The sequence below is a fragment of the Salvia hispanica genome, chromosome 3, assembly GCF_029641045.1.
Source record: "Salvia hispanica isolate PSC_SH4W2 chromosome 3, Shi_PSC_v1, whole genome shotgun sequence".
NCBI classification, from domain to species: Eukaryota; Viridiplantae; Streptophyta; class Magnoliopsida; order Lamiales; family Lamiaceae; genus Salvia; species Salvia hispanica.
The window spans coordinates 14380249-14398481 of NC_142694.1; the positions used below are offsets into that span (position 1 = coordinate 14380249).

The following is an 18233-nucleotide window of genomic DNA, read 5'->3' on the forward strand; positions in this document are numbered from 1 at the left end:
ATATTAGAAAATTAAAAGAGCAATGAGCATCATGAAATTCATATTCCAACCATCAAAGGTTAGAGTGTTCTTTTCAAATTTGATCTCCTTGTAGGCTAAGGTTAGAGTGTTCTTTTCAAATTTGATCTCCTTGTAGGCTAAGTTGTAAGTATATCAGTTTCCGACTAAAAAATAAGTTTCGTTGTTGACCTGATAGAAACAACGCTTTAACCACGTCTTTGTCTCGTACAAATGCACCCTCTTGGATAACTATTAGCGTTGAGGTTAATGAGAGACAAGTATGGGTGACCCAGTGATGGAATCTTGTTTTCCCTATGCATGAGTAATTTTTAATTATATCTAAATTGTTACTATAATTAAATGTCACATCTCGAATTGAAAATCTTGAATATACTCTTGGATACATGGACTAGGTGAATGAGGATGGATGATAAATCCATTCTTGGGTTGGTGGGTTGGAGCCGCAGTGGTGCAATGTAGAGTTTTGTCAATGTTAACGTTTCATTCATAGATTCTTATCGTTTGAATAAAGTATGTCTGCGCATATTTTATGCATAATTTAAATAATTAAAATACCTCTAAAAACTTGTGGTATAAATTTAACCAATTATTTAAACAAATCGTTTAATACATATCCCCTATAATCAAAGCCGGACACAATACTAGTAATTTGGACTCTATGTTAAAAACAAAAAAATTTGGTCATATTTTTCTAAGACAAGAAAGTATTTTGGAATCTGTATACAAAGTTGGCCAGCTGCTAGTAATTAATTAGTTATTGAATTTCATCATAATATAGCGTTGCGCTGATCACGTGAGTGATTATTTTGTTTACGAGGAGTATAATTTATGCATTAGTTTCTAGGAGTATTTGATTATATTTTATTCCATTTCCACATTATTCGAGTAGTACAGTATTCATTTTTTATTGTTCCACATTACTAAGTCATTTTTCTTTATGACAAAAACAACACATATCTTACTTCTTTTTTTTTCCCTACTTCAATTTCCCTTATTTCTTATCTCTCTACTTTAAACATTAAACACGAGTATTTTTTAATCTTGAGTTTAAAACAAACATCAAGTAACTTGGAATGTAACAGAATAAATTTGATAGATTTAAATTAGAAACTCTTGTCTTCTTCGAAACTTGGATAATCTTCACTATTTTGAACTACTCCCTTTGTTCCATCTCATCGTCACATTTTTTTTTATTTCGTACGTGTTTTAGAGAAATCATAGAAAACTAAAGTAAGAAAAAGAATAATATAAATGAGACTCTCATCTATATTATTCTCTTTCTTACTTTATTTTCTGTCCACTTTAACTATATTTATTATGATTTTTCTAAAACACATGCGAAAAAGAAATGTGTCACATGAAATGGGACGAATGAGTATTTGACATTAGCTTTAATACTCCCTCCGTTCCATAGTAATGAAAGCGTTTCTTTTCGGCACGGAGATTAAGAAAAATTGTGTTAGATGAGTTAGGTAAAGGGAGAATAAAGTGGAAAATGAAAAAGATAGAGAGATGAAGAGAGACAAAAGTAAGAGAGAGTAAAATAGGTGTGGAAAAATGTGTTGACTTTTATTAAAAAGAGAAATGAGTCTATTACTATGGAACGTACTAAAATGGCAAAATGACTAAATTACTATGGAACAGAAGGAGTATTAAAATACAGTAGAAAATAGTGACGAGCCTTTGAGTTGAAAATTAAATCACTAATATCTCAATTCTTACAACATAAACAAACATGATCTATCAAATCCTACTAGTACCATATTCCGGTCATACACTTAATAGTCCACGCTTGCTTGGTGTGTAAACTTTTCAATCTCACCAACTATTGCTCAAATAGTAATTGAATTTTGTCTAGGACCCAAATATACTACTCCTACTACAACGCTTTTCCTTTTGGTAAAAGAAGCTAACGAATAATTGTATTCCAAATCGATTAATTTGTAACACGTGTATTTCATGGGCCACATTGACTCGCACCTTTCCTTAATTTCTGCGGTCTCAATTTTGATTAGTCATCTTGGATTATGATGAAATTAATGTTTGTATTTTCTTGTTTGGGTTAGTATACCAAAAAATCCTTAACAAAATGTCAAAGACGTGCGAGACTATATATAGTTGTTTGGGTGACAATTGGTGGGTGAGTCGTTTTTTCCTTCTTGTAACATCGGACAGACCACGAGTCAATTTATTATGAGTGTTAAATGTTGGGATATATATATATTTTACTCTCTCCCTCCACCACTAAACGTCACACTCTGACTTGGCATGAATTTTAATATATATTTAAAAAATGTAATAGAGTATTAGTTGAAAAGTTAATGGAATTGGGGCTCTAGCATCAGTTTATAATAAAATGTGAATAGAATGAGTGGAGTATAGGATCTATTGCCAAAAATAATAATTGTGACAATAATCAACAAACAGATTAAAGTAAAAAACTAGTGACAAGTAATGGTTAACATAAGTAACACTTCAAATTCAAATTATATCATGCATCACTTCAAAAACTAGTGACAAGTATAAAGGTGGACATAAGTAACACTTCAAATTCAAATTATATCATGCAATGATGCAATATTGACTGATTCAAATTATATCATGCAATGATGCAATATTGACTGCATTACCCTACTTTCAATTAATCATAGCTTAAGCCTAATTATGTTGAGTCGGTGGCGTGATATTGTAAAAAAAAAAAAAAAAAAAACTAGTAAATCCCATTGGTAAAGATATCATATCGTCTCTATATTCTTCTTCATCATTAATATTTTTTTTTTTTTTGCATACACATATAATTTATTCTATAACTAATTATAATGCATGCATGATGTACTTCACTTCATGCAAACTGATTCAATTATTAATCAAAAGAGACGCATCATGTTGATTATTTTCTTTCAATTTAAAACTTATTATAATGGACTATATACTATGACAGTTTTATTTTTCAGAACATATTAAATGAACACGAGAATTTTGGGAAAATGGACTATTTATGGAACGCACAGAGTTGTAACTTGTAATTATATGCTCCATATCAAGTCATAATTAGATTGATTTCATTTGATGGTTGAGTATTTCTGTAAGATCCCAAAGCTATTATTGTGCCGTACGTGTGAGCCTAATATCTTAATCGCCAGTGCCTAAATACAAAACTTAGATACAATATCTTGTTAGGTGTACTTTTATATAATAATAATAATAATAATAATAATAATAATAATAATAATAATAATAATAATAATAATAATAATAAGACATTAAACCGATAAATACATGCTAATATACAATGTGACGCAGCCATTAATGCATGTATAACAAAAAACAGTGTTGGTAGTATTAAGTTGGGGTTGGTTAGGTGTGTTAGATGATTCCTTTAATTTGGTGTAAAGAGGGGTAGGTGAATCGAGTGGTAGTTGGGGCAATTTTATTTTCCAATACTCCGATTCTGATAATAAACATAAATGTACCACAGAGAAAATATCACAATCGGGAGATCCAACTCTACCAACATACAACGAGAAATAGAAAAACTATACGGATAAATGGCGGGAAAAAAACAAAACACTCTGATATCACTTATTGGCTTCATACAATTAATACAACCTGCTCTGAACTCATCAATTCATCATCCAATAAAAAAAAGGAGATATCACCCTCTAATTCAAACGTCAAGACACCAAGATAGTCACTTCCACCGTTCACATCAATAGTTGGTACTACAAATTTGCACTTAAAAGTTAAAATAATACTCCATTCGTGTTACTCCATAAAAGAGGTCACACTTATTGAATGACATGAGAATTTTTAGAATGTTTTATTTTGTGTATTAATTGAAGAGATAAAATATAACTTTTATACTAATGTAAGCGAGATTTTAAAAAAGAGTAAACTACATAAATGATACCTGATCTTTAACTTTCGCACATAAATGGTACCTGATCTTTATTTTATATCGTTTTTGGTACCTATTAATCACATTTTTGGTACCTGATACAATTTTCACACCAAAATGCCCTCTAAACAAATACATATTTCCATTTGTGTCGTTGAGGTTATTTTGGACATACAAAACTAAGTACCAAAAGTGATATTATAATTTCTTCTCACATTCTTCTCACTCTTTATACTATTATTATTAATCAATATTAATATTATTATTTTGATGGTATAAATTAATAATTAATTTAATTTTTATTATCATTCAAATATACTTAATTATAAGTATATATATAATTATATTTAATTATAGTAATAATATTATTGTTATAATAAAAAAACTAGCTCTAATTAATAAATAATAATAATATAAATATTTAAAAATTATGAATCACGCAATATTATATAATAATAATAATTATAATTAATAATATTATTATTATTATTTTATATTGAATTCATAACTAATCGATATAGTCTTAATAAAAAATATAAAATAGTGAATTGTATTCACAATGCTATTAAGAGTTTAATATTGTCAGTTAGGTGTTTCAATACTAAAATGAGTACTATAAAATAATTCAATATAAAATATTTAATTGATTTAAATATTTTAAATAATTAATTTAATTAGGTGTTTTGTTCTTGATTTATATTATGAATGCAATTAGATGTATGTATAAAACACTAAAAAGAAAGAAGCAAAAAAAGAGAAAAGAAAAAAAAGGAAACATAAACTAAGGAGAAAAAAGAAGAAGAAAGGAAGATAAAATACTAAAAAGAAAGAAGGAGAAACTAAAGAAGAAAAAAAGAAATAAGCAATGAACAAATAAATAATCACATGTTTGGTATACTATTTAATGGAAATTTCTAAAAATATCCTCCATAACAAAAAAATCACAAGTTTGGTACATAGGGTTATTTTTGTCACTGGATACCAAAACCGATATAAAATAAAGATCAGGTACCATTTGTATGCGAAATTGAAAAATTAGGTACCATTTATGTAGTTCACTCTTAAAAAAATAGAAATGTGAAATATCTCTTATAGGACGGATGAAATAGCATGTTATGGCATGATTTCAGGTTCTTCCATGCACGTGACACAACAATAATCATATTCGATTCAGGGCTATCTATCTCAACACCCTTTATTCTCCAAAGCGCACAAACCCATTTCCCAAAATTGAGCTCCAGTTATATCCTTCGGAGTATATAATTTGATACAATCATACAATGCGATCAAACTGTCACGTCTAATTAATTACTTAATTTAACATGTAACTCGCTTAAGTTATGAATTCTTATATATTTTAACAAAGGAAAAGTCGTAGTAAGAGAATAAATAATGGGATATCTCCATCAAGCTAGATTAAATCTTGGACGGAGATTATTGGCTGTGAAAATAACATCTTATAGTTGACTTTAGTGATTCGTCGGATAGTTTAGTACTAGTAAGTAGTAATCCTATCGAATCTAATGGCATGTAACAATAAGCTGGATATAAATCTGTTAAAAAACGATTGGATGTGAATAAACTAAAAAAAAGAGAATCTACTTTATATTGATTGTATTATCCTTAAAAACAAAAATCCTTAATTTTAAGAATCAACTCCATAATCCACTAACACTAATTTCATTACTTTTTCTTTTCATTTCTCTTACTTTATTCATTTTTTCTCTTAATCTCTTATATTATATAAATTTTATATTAAAATTCGTATCGTTTCCAAAGTTCATATTTTTAGAAAATGGAGGGAGTATGATTTACGCGCAAAGGATGCATAGGAGTATTATATAACAAACTGATGATCCAAACTTGGGTTCAAGTGCTAAGAAAAATAAAGACCCGCAATGTCTATAGAAAAAGTTTTAGTAGCCCATACTTTCAGCCCTTTCTTTAAATCATTCAATACTTATTGGGTTGGGCTCAATCAAGATGCAGTTAAACATTTAAAAATTAATCAGTTCTGTATTCATTTACCATTACTAAGATGGAATTAATTTATTGAATGTTCAAATAATAACAATACGGACACAGAAAGGTACTGTAGTAGATATAACAAAATAGAAAAATAAAACGAAATTATCATCACAAAATGAAAGAAATGGCTAAAGTATGGTAACGCCAACAATTATTTATTTTGATGAAAACTATTTTCATCCAAAAATATAGAAAATTGATTAAATATTAGTATTAAAATTAAGTTGTGAGATTGTGCTGAATCTAGATTATTCTAAATTTCGCCTAATACTTGAATAAAAATCATTCTATATTATGTTCGGCGAGAAGGGTAAATCCGTCAAATGCGTAATATTTGCTCTAGCAGGATCACGAGCCTTCTCGAAACTGTTTTCCTGCACGCTTTTTAAACGCAGCTCTGCTTTCGCAGTTTTCCTATCGATTTAAATCTAACTCTATCTAATCCAATTTGAAAGTTGACAATGAGGTGAGATTTTTATTCTGATGCAGATTTTTGAAGATTGCTTGCTTAATCAACTTAATACTAAGTGTACAAATCTAGCAGGAGTCGTTTGTTGCTATGCATATTTTTCCGATATTAATTATTGATTGAATTTAGATGAATGTGGATGAATTGGTGTATTATGTCTTTCAAGTTTCAAATCGTTGCTACTTCGAATTAGTTCGTTATGAATCATTAGTTTATTCTCTCGCCGCGAAGAACATGAAATAAAGAGACTATTCTTACTACCTGATTTTTTGGTCAATTTGATTTTTCATATGCATGAATGGGAGTCGCGCGTCAATATACAGAGCTCAAAACGTGAAATTTTTGTTAAGTAGGATTATTTTCCTCTCTCAGTTGAAGTAGTCCAGTGTAATTTGCTCTAAGGCAAAGCTATGTTGTTGTTTTCCTTGAAGATGATACCTTATTAAATGGTGATGAGAGCTAAGTGATTGCTGAACCTTTTGAAGTTTTTTTTTCTTTTTCCAATTTATATTGGTGTCCATTTCCCAAATATTTCGCAGTTCCCTTTTAAATTCATTCGTGCATTGTAGTGGCAAGATTCCAGTGATATTGCATCCTTGTGTTTGCTTGTAACCATAAAATATGCTAACAATTGTTTACCGCTGAAAATGGTATTTAATTGTTGGGGTAATCACATTGGTTTGGTTGAATGAGTGAGTGAGGCCTTTTCTGATCTCGGTTGTAGTAGTTTTATTTCTGTTATGGCATTGAGATAGTAATTACTATGTTTACACGACGTGCAGCCGGCATCCTGACGTGAAGTGGGCTGAACGCGAGGACAAGGTGTTTCTTACTGTGGTGCTTCCAGATGCTAAGAATCCTAAGGTCAATGTTGATCCAAATGGAACATTCACGTTCTCTGCCTCCGGTGGGGCAGACAACAACCTTTATGAGCTCAAACTTGATCTTCTTGATAAAATTAATGTAGAGGTGAGATGCTTTTGCCACTGCTTGGTTTTTGGTTTCTCAATGGTGAGAGGTCCGTGGTTGAGTTCTTGTTGTCGTTGTCCGTTACTTTGACTCGATTTCACACACTTTGGTAGTTTAAGTTTACTTTAAAAAGGAATTATAGCACTCATATGATGTTGTAATCCCTTTGCTAGAATGGGATAGGTTTTATTAGTTTGGTTTTCTCTGATATCTGCTATGTCTGCAAATATGATCTTCTCATTTGTAGTTTTCTCTTCTCTAAGAAGTTGGTTTATATTTTCAGGAGAGCAAAATAAACATTGGTCCGAGGAGTATTTTCTGTGTTTTGGAGAAAGCTGAACAGAAATGGTGGAAGAAGCTATTACGTGGAGATGAAAAGATACATTATGTGAAAGTAGACTGGGATAAATGGGTGGATGAAGATGATGTGGATGGTATGATTATCTTCTTTTGCTTGTGTATTTTGCCAGGTTGGTTTGTTCCATTAGATAGTGATGTGATCGTGTTTCTTGCAACTTTATCAGGAGGACCTGGCAATCTTGATTTGGATGGAATGGATTTCTCGGTAGGATTCACCAAGTTTTTTAGTTTTATTTTGTGTTTATCCACGGAAGCTCTAATGTACATTAATTTTGGTTTTGTTGTGCAGAAATTTGGCGACATGGGTCTTGATGATGATGCTGTAGGAGATGACCTTGAGGAGAGTGACGATGATGAAGGTATTGTGATTTATATGTACTGGTTATCAGATAAAACATTTTTAAGTTGCAGTTTTGTTAAAGATCTTATTTTGGGGATAGGACTTCAAATGTCTCAGTGTCATGGGGATTGATTGCATACATGTTTGATCATCAATTGTTATTTAAATACTTATTTTGAACTCATTCATAATGCAAACTGGAATTATTAGTGAATGGCTCTGCATATGCAATCAATTGGGTTTTCCTTTCCTCAAGTAATACTACGTTGATTTGCAGAGATTAAGAAGACTGAAGAGAAGGTTGACGGTGCAGCTCCAGGCGAGCCCTGAGAGTCGGGGCAAAGTTTACGAGGTGCGCTTGGTTAGGAAACATGTTTTTGGGTGAAGAATAATGGGAAGTGGGTGGTTAATCTTTTGAGTCCATCTATATGTGGTTGCAGAGCAAGTTAGAATGTAGAAAAAGGTTGTATGTGGATTGTGGAGTCAGATAAATTCGAGTCGTATGTTTGGATTTGTAAAGCTTACTGGACTGACATGGAGTTTAATTGGATGACATATTTGAATGGTGATCAAATTTGTTGTTACCAGAAACACTTAATTTTCTAAGGAGATTCTGTTGTGGCTTAATATTCTGATTTCCACATGTCAAAAGTGAACAAATTTCACCAAGTTAAAACTCAAAAGTGATATGTGGAGTCGAGAGTTGTTGAAATATTAATCATCTAGTAATAAATTGATCTCCATCTATTTATAGTAAGAAACAAAACTTTTATCAAATGTATCACATTTTAAACTATAAGTTCAACCATTTTTTTTCTAATCTTTCTTAGGGTGTCTCCAACGGGTGCCCCTCCCGTTCGCCCGTCGGCGACGTCTGACCGGACGGGCGCCGTAGGGAGCGAGAAGGGCGCCCACGCCCGTCCTGAATGCCCCTGCGAAGGGCTCGCCCCTCGCGTCGACATCCGACCGGACGTCCGCCACTGTGGCGAAGGTCAGACGTCCGGAATTTTTAATTTTTTAAAAAAAAAAAAAAAAAACTCTATAAATAGGGCTCCTCCAACATCATTTCATTCACACCACTTGTATTGACAAGTTTCTCTCTCTAACCTCTTTTTTCAATTATCTATAATGGCGAGTAGTCGTGCGGGTGGTAGTGGCGAAGGCGCTAGTGATAGTGATGGCTTTATTGATGATGAATTGGATCTCGCTGTGCAAGCGACGATTGATCGATGGATCCGGCAGAGGAGGCAGCGGCGGCCGTGCCTCGGCCGATCCATCGCCGACGGCATGTACCCTGGGACCACATTGCTGCACATCAGCGGTTGTATGAGGACTACTTTGCTCCAGAGCCGCGTTTTGGGGATGCCTTATTCCGCCGACGTTTTAGGATGCATCGTCCTCTGTTTATGCATATCGTTGGTGCATTAGAGAGAAGGTACGAGTTTTTCAGAATCAGGGAGGATGCGGCTGGCAAACCCGGACACACGCCAATACAGAAGTGTACGGCCGCAATCAGGCAACTGGCGTACAGAGGCCCGACCGACATGTTCGACGAGTACCTCCACATTGGGGAGTCTTCAGCCGTCGAGTGTCTGTTGGAGTTTTGCACGGGCGTTAGAGCGATATTCGGGGATCAGTATCTTCGGCGTCCGAGCCCCGAAGACTGCCAGCGGCTGATTAATATGCACGGGTCGGTGCACGGGTTCCCTAGGATGTTGGGCAGCATCGATTGTATGCATTGGGAGTGGAGGAACTGCCCCGCCGCCTGGAAGGGGATACACACTTCCGGCTTCAAAGCCAAGCATCTCACGTTGATCCTTGAAGCTGTAGCTGACTACCGGCCATGGATATGGCATGCTTATTTTGGAGTGGTCGGGTCGAACAACGACATCAACGTCCTCCAGTCGTCGCCCCTGTTCAACGATCAGTGCAATGGCGTTGGTCCCGCCATCAGTTTCGTCGCCAACGGCAATCAGCACAACATGGGATACTATTTGGCGGATGAGATATACCCAAACTGGCCCGTCTTTGTGAAGACGATCAAGCATGCGATCGGGCCAAAGAAGTCCTACTTTGCGACCCGGCAGGAGGCAGCGCGCAAGGATGTTGAGCGCGCATCTGGTGTGCTCCAGAGTCGATGGGCGATGGTGAGGGGTCCGGCACGGCAGTGGTATATTCCCAACATCGGCGACATCATGTACGCGTGTATCATTTTGCACAACATGATTGTCGAAAGTGAAGGGGAAGAACTGACTCAGTGGACCAGCGAAGATGACACGGGTGCTGGTCCAAGCCACGGTGTGGCCCCCGCGAATGTGAACATGGGGGTACCTCATGGAGAGGTTGAGCGGTTGCGCGCATTTGCCGACATGCGGCAAAGAAATGCCCATATTCGACTTCAGGAGGATATCATCGAAAAGGTTTGCACGCGGAGGGGTGGACACTGATGTGGTTGTTTTTTTTTCTATCTACTATGTATTTTTTTTCCGAATGATGTATGTTTTTTTTTATTGAAATATTCGTATTTCCCGTTCGTATTTGTGTCGAATTTTAATTCCGTGAATTTTAATTTAATTGTGAACTAATTTAATTGTGGGAAGAGCTAGTGCAGTGGGAATGGCTAGTGATGTGGCAGTGGAATGAAAATGGCTAGTGCTGACGTGGCATGGGAAGAGCGAGTGGGAGGGGCGCCACCGGATACACCCTTAAGTACTTAAGGTTTATATAAGCAACTAGTAGATCTTGATTTGTAAAAATAAATTATTTACTTGTTTGATGTAATTCTTCATGTTATCATATTACAGATAAATATATAAATATGTGATTAATTGTCATAAAATCGGTTTTATTACCATATCTACTTAAAATTTGTACACATTGCAGCAAAACCGCAAAATTACATTGTGCGTACCAAAGTTTTTGTTTATTTAATTTAGTATCTGCGGATGAGATACTTAATAATTTAGTGTATGAATTAATACTAATACTATAGATTTATTAGTATTAAAAATATAACGTTGCTTTGGTTCAGAGTGACACAAAAATGTTTAAAAGTATAATATGAGTTGGTGTGCATTTGTTAAAGCGAGAAGAGGAGTTAGATGTTTCGGCTGACACATAAAACCCTAGCTCCAACGAAAAATCACCCACGCTCAGCACGAAAACAGAAAAAAAGGCATAGCATGGAAATTGCAGAAGAAATGGAAATGGAAATGGAAATAGAAGAAAAAATTTCTACTCCAACTAGCAACAATTTCAAGCGATTTGCACTGAAAAACTCAATTCAAACCAACTTCGGTGACGATTACGTCTTCGAAATTGTTGCCAAGTACTACTTCTCTCCTTATTTTTTCTCAATTTTCCTGCTATTTTGTTCACCTGCTGAGTGAATCAATTGAATTTCTCAGAGACGATTGGACGTCGATTGCTGTTTCGCTTTCGAGCAATTCCGTGAAGTTGTACTCGCCGCAGACAGGACAGTATCTCGGTGACTGCAGAGGCCATTCTTCAACGATCAATAAGATTTCCTTCGCAGGTCCGTCATCGCCGCACGTCTTGTATTCCTGCTCCTCTGATTCCACCATCAGAGCTTGGGATTCCAGGTCTTTTCAGCAGGTTTTTTCTAATTTCTTCATATGGTGTGAAATGAGCCTAGTTTATTTAGGATTATAATTTTCAGTAGCTAATTCTTTTTCCTGGATCAGCTATATATCAGACTGATTCAATGCGAAATTAAACGTTTCTGTGGTTAAATGTTGGAATGTTCATCACGCTTCATTTTGGCTGAGTATTTTGGTTTGGGTTTTAATAAGGTGGTTTGGAAATGCAGGTGGCTTGCATAAGCGCAGGCCCTTCTGAGGAGGTATTCAGCTTCTCATTTGGAGGATCTGATGGTAATCTCATTGCGGCGGGATGTAAGTCTCAGGTATTAAATTTTCCTTGTACAAGTGCGTTTGTTTAGAAACATATAGTACTACTGGAGGGACTGATTGAATTGCTTATGGCGTTTCTCCGTTATTCTTCTACTGAATTTGTTGGTATTCATTGCTTGTCTATATCTAGATTCTTTTGTGGGATTGGAGGACAATGAAACAGACGGCATGCTTGGAGGAATCTCACATGGAAGACGTTACTCAGGTAATTAGAGGTATTTGGTTTTCTTTTTTTACCAGGCAGAAGTAGTAGTGAGTGAAATGCAAATAAATGAGTAGCAACCCAACCTAGATTTTCCCACTACAGAAAAGGGAGAGAGCAAGAATAGGAAATAACACTTGCAATCTCTATCACAGTCTAGCAGATAGGCTTGACAAAGATGAACTGTGAATTGTCCATAATGCCTGGAAAACTCAGAACTGATTACAGGCACATGTATGCTATCATCTAGGAGTAAATTAACTTCTTGTGATTTTCTAGCATTATTAACACTAGCATTTTCTTCCTTTCCTTGAATGAAATGTAGAGAAAATATAGACTGCCTCGTTTCGTTTCTGATAGGACTAATCTCTAAAATATGTTTTCTGTCATGAGAAATTTGAAATTCTAGGCCTTTGTATGCTTGGGAATGCTTCTCTCACTCTTCTGTCAGGATTGAATTGGGGGGAGTGAGTATTAATTCTTTTGGCATTATTTGTATGGGTTTCTCACTTAAGGGATGCAATAAATGCAGGTTCACTTTGTCCCTGGGCATCCAAACAAGCTCCTATCTGCTTCTGTTGATGGATTAATGTGCCTGTTTGACACCAGTGGAGAGATAAATGATGATGATCACTTGCTATCAGTAAGTGAGATAATCATGTTTAGTTTCTGTTACCTTCTTCTGCATGCTTGCTTGTTAACTTTATGCATTTCTGCTATACATGTTAATGACGTACTTCGTCTTGATTGAAATGTCCTAGTCTCTCATGTGCTGAGTTTAGTTACATTTTTAATGTATTCGATTGTTCTTTACATTTTGTACTCATACTTCTCATATCTATTACGGAAGGTCTTCAATGTGGGAACTTCAATTGGAAAAGTGGGATTTTGTGGCCAGGCAAATGATAAATTGTGGTGCTTAACACACATTGAAACTTTGAGGTATGTTCTATTTAATGGCTTTTATGTCTCAAGATCTGATTCTATATATATATATATATATATATAAAAATAAAAAATAAAAAGCAATAGCAATTTCTTTTAATATTCCTCGTAGTGTTTGGGACTGGAATGAGTCAAGAACTGAGGCAAACTTTGCTGATGCTCGTGCGTTAGCATCTGAGAGCTGGACGCTAGATCAAGTATGCAAGTTTTTCCCTTTTTGCTGTGTCCTTGACACTTTTCACTCTTCTTTCTTTCCTTTTGGCAATAACTTATACACTGACTAATTATCATAATAATTGGCGGCAGGTTGACTACTTTATCGATTGTCACTACTCACTCGAGGAGGATCAACTGTGGGTGATCGGAGGTACAAATGCTGGCACCTTCGGGTACTTCCCTGTAAAATTTGGAAGCACGAAGACGATTGGATCAGCAGAAGCTGTGTTCCAAGGCGGCCATACAGGTGTTGTAAGGAGTGTGTTGCCCATGTCCAGTGTGCCTGGCAGAACGAATAGTCAAGGCATTTTTGGATGGACCGGAGGCGAAGATGGTTGCATGTGTTGCTGGTTATCGGATGAATCTCCAAATACAAATCGTTCCTGGGTATCTACTACATTGGTCGAGAAATCGCATAAAATCCATAGGAAAAGACATAGTCCTTATTAGAAAACGAGAAGCCTTACGTCAAATGTGTTGTAATTTAATGTTTTATGCATCTGTTTCCTATTCGTGGAAAAATCTTTGGATAGTGAAATGATAATTTTTACTTTCGTCTACTGTCATAGTTTGATACTATCATTTTCAGAGGAATTAACATAAATCATGAAGATAAAACATTCGCTATTGTAATTAATCTGTTAGCCAGTAGTGGTAAATATTAAGAACTTAATTAAAAAATTGGGAATGTTGTGCACCATTTAGATCAAATATAGAATATTAGAAATTCACACTCAGACCGTGAATACTCAGATTAACACAGTAAAACCAAACTCTACAAACAAATAGTATTGCTCAGGAAGGTCCAACCAATAACTGCACGTTGGAGAAATTGAACATGTAACAAAATCTAATATGGTCGAAAGTCGAATGTTTCATCCCCAACTAGCAAGTGGTCTAAAAAAATAGTACGACCACACACACCTTCAGACTTATAGTAAATCTTGTAATTTCATCGGCCTCCTCGACCACCACCTGTCACAAAACAGGCAAATCAATCAAGCAGTGCATCTTAGAACTTTAATAGTATTTCATTTCATCATGACCAAAGTGAAATGAAGTAATTGCATTACACCCATGGATGGCTAAACAAACAGAATAAGTCCATTAAATCATAAGCAAAAAAAAAAAAAAACGAAAATCAGACTTAAAGACAGACCTCTGTTTCCAGAGGCTCTTCCTCCAACTCCACCCCTGCCTCGAGCAGCACCTGCACCCCGGCCTCCTCCATCCTCCAAACCACGGCCCACACCTTTTGGTTTAGGGCCTTCTTCTCTTCCACCTCTTCCTCTTCCACGCCCTACTCCAGGTGGCCTTCTGTCTGTGAAATTGCATAGCATGTCAATGAAGGTTTGGGTGAAAATAATTTAGCCAAAAAGAAAATTCAAATGAACACAAGTTGAGCTATATTTCTTTTAACAAAATGCTAGAATGTGAACTCTTTTCGTTGCATGTCGTGACCTACCCTATATAAGTGTCTCTTTTGTCACATAAATAACAAATTTAATTAAAAGCTGAATCACAAAGAATTACCAGAACGGCTTTTTGTCTCTTCTTGAACTTTATCAATCACCTGAGCATGAGTCAAGTTAATCAAACAGTTATCATAATATCAAAGAAAACCTAACTACGGAGTTAATAAAAATATAAATATACACATGTGAGTATATGACATGTATAGTATTCAAGCAACATTCATGCACACACTAAAGATTATGTGAAGGATCAATTGAAATCATATGCCGAATAGGAAATGCTCCACTTAGACTGGGTAGTAGGATGCAGTATAAAGGAGGATAATAATGCGTCATACTCCCTCCGTCCCCGATTAAGAGTCACACTTTTCCATTTCGGTCCATCCCCAATTAAGAGTCACACTTCATTTTTTACCATAAATGGTAAGTAGGTCTCACATTCCACTAACTCACTTCACTCACATTTTATTATAAAACCAATATAAAAAAGTGGGTCCCACATTCCACTAACTTTTTCAACCAACTTTTCTTTACATTTCTTAAAACTCGTACCCGGTCAAAGTATGACTCTTAATAGGGGACGGAGGGAGTATTTAGCTACTCTACTTGTCAGGCTTGCATATGCAGGGATCTGTCTAGAGGTTATTTAGTTACTCCTGTAAGATATCTCATCATCTTGAAAATATAGGTGGATATCAAAACATAACCACCAGCAGATAAGGAAGCATTCAAAAGGTAAAGCAATAGATGAAACTTGAAAGCAAGTTTCAACCAAGAACTCAGAAAATTTAAGAACAGATAATGTTCAGAGGTTCTCATCTAAATAGAAGAGCATCAACTGATGGGATCATGAGAAACAATAATTTCGGTAAAACTGATGCATCAAAGAATACCTCATCCGGAACTCTGAGATACTTGATTGTGTTACCCCTAACATAGCACTCTGGCATCCTCCAAAACCTATCTCCATCCTACATATGATTGAAACCATTCAAATTCATGATTAGACTAATTACGAAACATAGTTGTACACTAAGGAAAGACTTGAAAAACATTTACCTTTGAGGTACAGATAACTTCACGGAGATGAATGTTCATCCAAGTGTCGCAGTTAACCAAGTGACCATTGTATGTCTCCCCATTTTTCAGTTCCACCAACTATTAAACAAATTAGAAACCAAAACTCAGTCCAACTATACTCCATAATGTTGCAGTCTTATTATATTATGGAGATGAATACAATAAACATAATGTAAATATATTTTTGTGAGAATTCCAGAAACAGAAACGGATGGAGAGAGTTACTCAGCAGGTCAGATAAAATTCATGAAATTCCTCTGGTAATTGAAACGAAACAACACAGAATAGGACAAAATTGTACCATAGGGTGTCCTTGTGCAGACTTGAGCAATGAAAGAGGAAGCTGCAAAAACACCAAATGAATCAATCAAAACCCCCAAACCAATATAAACCCTAAATCTGCAGAGACTTACCATCTTTTCTTATTCTCGGACAGATAAATACTTATAAAACTGCAAAATAGACGAGATAACAGCGTCATTAGAAGGCGATGCACATTCGAAATTCTCGAACAAAATTGCAGAAGCTTAAAAAAGTAAAGAAAAAAAAAAGAAGTAATTGGTGATATAAATCAAAGTTACGAATAGCGAATCGCGAAAACAAACCAAAGCTACGAACGATAGCGAGGCTTTAAAGAAATTGATAAACGAGAGCAGTAGATCCTTCGGAACCCTCTCTCTCTCTCTCTCTAGTGTGCGACGAGTGCCAATTATGGTGATTGGTGAAAGAGGAAGAAGTAATGGAGCGCACCCTCACGACTTTCAAATTTTACACCTATTACTATTACTGCATTATGTTAATTTTGCAACTATTTTTGGTAAAGAGTAAAATTTTACTGCGATTTACCCTAATATACGGGTTATTCAATTAAAATTTTACTTCTACTTAGAGTGCCTAACGTCCGTCGCCATTACGTGGGAGTTCCGCGGTGCTGCCAGGACGTCCGCCGCGACGGCTATCGGACGTCCACCATTGTGGCAGATCGACGGACGTTGCCTGCGGACGTCCCGACGTGATTTTTTATTTTATTTGATTTTATTTTTATATATACGGCTCGTTGCAAACTCTAAATATATGGCTCGGCTAGCGACAAACTATATAGATTCAACGCATATGTATGCTTTTTTTAAAAAATAAAATCGTTGCATTTTCTCCGTATTCGAGCCGAAATTTTAATACCGTACATTGTTTATTAATTCCGTAAAATTGTTTATAATTTGGTGAATTTGTGAATTTTTTTATTGCGGGAAGTCCTCGTGGGAAGAGCGAGGGTCCGCCACTGTGCAGTGGAAAGTCTTTATGACGTGGCAGGAGGTGTTTTTGAGAAGTCCGTCGGGAAGGTTACGAGACATCTGCACCCATTGGGGATGCTCATACAAATACTCAATAGATCACACTCCTGCGCTATTACAAAATAATCAAAACTTGTACTTGTAGTTTTTTTTTCTTTTTAATCGAACGAATGAATTGGTTACAATATGAATAACAAGGTCAATTGACGGCGTCCATAGGCGTAGCTAGAATTTTATCTAAGAAGGGGCAAAAATTTATGTGTTTGAGAAGGAGCAATTTAATATATCCTTGCAGAAGCTAGATCCGCTAATGGGAGTATATAATTGGAAATGTATAAGGGGCAATTGCCCTCCTTGCAAGCTGGATCCGCCCATGACGGCGTCGGCGTCTATGTTAATTTTTGAAATATAATTTTCTTATAACAAACAAGTTTAAATAGTACTTTTAATATATAGTATGCCTTATAGTAATGAAATATAAACATAATAGCCAATTGATGTAAATGCATATACAATAGTTAAATTTCGACTGTTTTAACTTATAATTTATGTTATAGACTATGATGCTAAAAGGTCAAATGATCATCATCAAGCTTTTGAGCATCGTTATTTTTTTTACTTTTTATATAATTTTTTGTTAGCAGACGAATGTTTAAAGTCATGACCCATGAGAGTATTAAATTTTGATGCGGATACCTACCATATGACTATTTTAATGCAAAATTTCATGATCACTTTTTATTTATCGATACTACAGTATTACATTATGGGTAAGGAATAAGGATCATTAATTAGATCAGTGGGAAAACAAAAAAAATGAAGTCGCAGAACGAACATATATAATCTTGGGGAGTTCGATGTCACTTGGTTTCGTGGTGTAGTTGGTTATCACGTCAGTCTAACACACTGAAGGTCTCCGGTTCGAACCCGGGCGAAGCCAATTTCTTTTTGCATATTGGTGTTTCATGGTTTCCACTTTCCAGAGTTTTCGTGTTATACTACATAA

General features: G+C 35.4%; 4 protein-coding genes and 1 non-coding gene across 5 annotated transcripts; 4 read left to right on the forward strand and 1 right to left on the reverse strand.

Annotated features, from left to right (window-relative positions):
• The first annotated feature begins 6255 nt into the window (after positions 1 to 6255).
• LOC125210958 (uncharacterized protein OsI_027940-like) lies at positions 6256 to 8659 on the forward strand. Its single transcript, XM_048110609.2, has 6 exons — positions 6256 to 6413; positions 7199 to 7385; positions 7669 to 7819; positions 7910 to 7950; positions 8035 to 8104; positions 8363 to 8659. Exons 1-6 carry the CDS (start codon positions 6409 to 6411, stop codon positions 8413 to 8415), a joined length of 507 nt encoding a protein of 168 aa, XP_047966566.1. The 5' UTR covers positions 6256 to 6408; the 3' UTR covers positions 8416 to 8659.
• A 128-nt stretch (positions 8660 to 8787) lies between these two features.
• LOC125209289 (uncharacterized) lies at positions 8788 to 10910 on the forward strand. The gene is made up of 2 exons (XM_089066793.1): positions 8788 to 9076; positions 9225 to 10910. Exon 2 carries the CDS (start codon positions 9315 to 9317, stop codon positions 10530 to 10532), a length of 1218 nt encoding a protein of 405 aa, XP_088922919.1. The 5' UTR covers positions 8788 to 9076; positions 9225 to 9314; the 3' UTR covers positions 10533 to 10910.
• A 315-nt stretch (positions 10911 to 11225) lies between these two features.
• On the forward strand, positions 11226 to 13940 carry LOC125214467 (WD repeat-containing protein GTS1-like). The gene is made up of 8 exons (XM_048115509.2): positions 11226 to 11413; positions 11493 to 11700; positions 11915 to 12010; positions 12148 to 12222; positions 12752 to 12862; positions 13070 to 13161; positions 13277 to 13361; positions 13471 to 13940. The coding sequence occupies exons 1-8, from the start codon at positions 11268 to 11270 to the stop codon at positions 13828 to 13830; spliced, it is 1173 nt and encodes a 390-aa protein (XP_047971466.2). The 5' UTR covers positions 11226 to 11267; the 3' UTR covers positions 13831 to 13940.
• A 113-nt stretch (positions 13941 to 14053) lies between these two features.
• LOC125214468 (putative U6 snRNA-associated Sm-like protein LSm4) lies at positions 14054 to 16697 on the reverse strand. The gene is made up of 8 exons (XM_048115510.2): positions 16541 to 16697; positions 16349 to 16387; positions 16237 to 16278; positions 15915 to 16013; positions 15749 to 15826; positions 14914 to 14953; positions 14540 to 14701; positions 14054 to 14355 (listed from the first exon to the last, which is right to left on the reverse strand). Exons 2-8 carry the CDS (start codon positions 16349 to 16351, stop codon positions 14333 to 14335), a joined length of 447 nt encoding a protein of 148 aa, XP_047971467.1. The 5' UTR covers positions 16352 to 16387; positions 16541 to 16697; the 3' UTR covers positions 14054 to 14332.
• Positions 16698 to 18093: 1396 nt separating this feature from the next.
• Positions 18094 to 18167, forward strand: TRNAV-AAC (transfer RNA valine (anticodon AAC)). The gene has a single exon. It is a non-coding gene; the product is annotated as a tRNA-Val (tRNA).
• Positions 18168 to 18233: the final 66 nt, after the last annotated feature.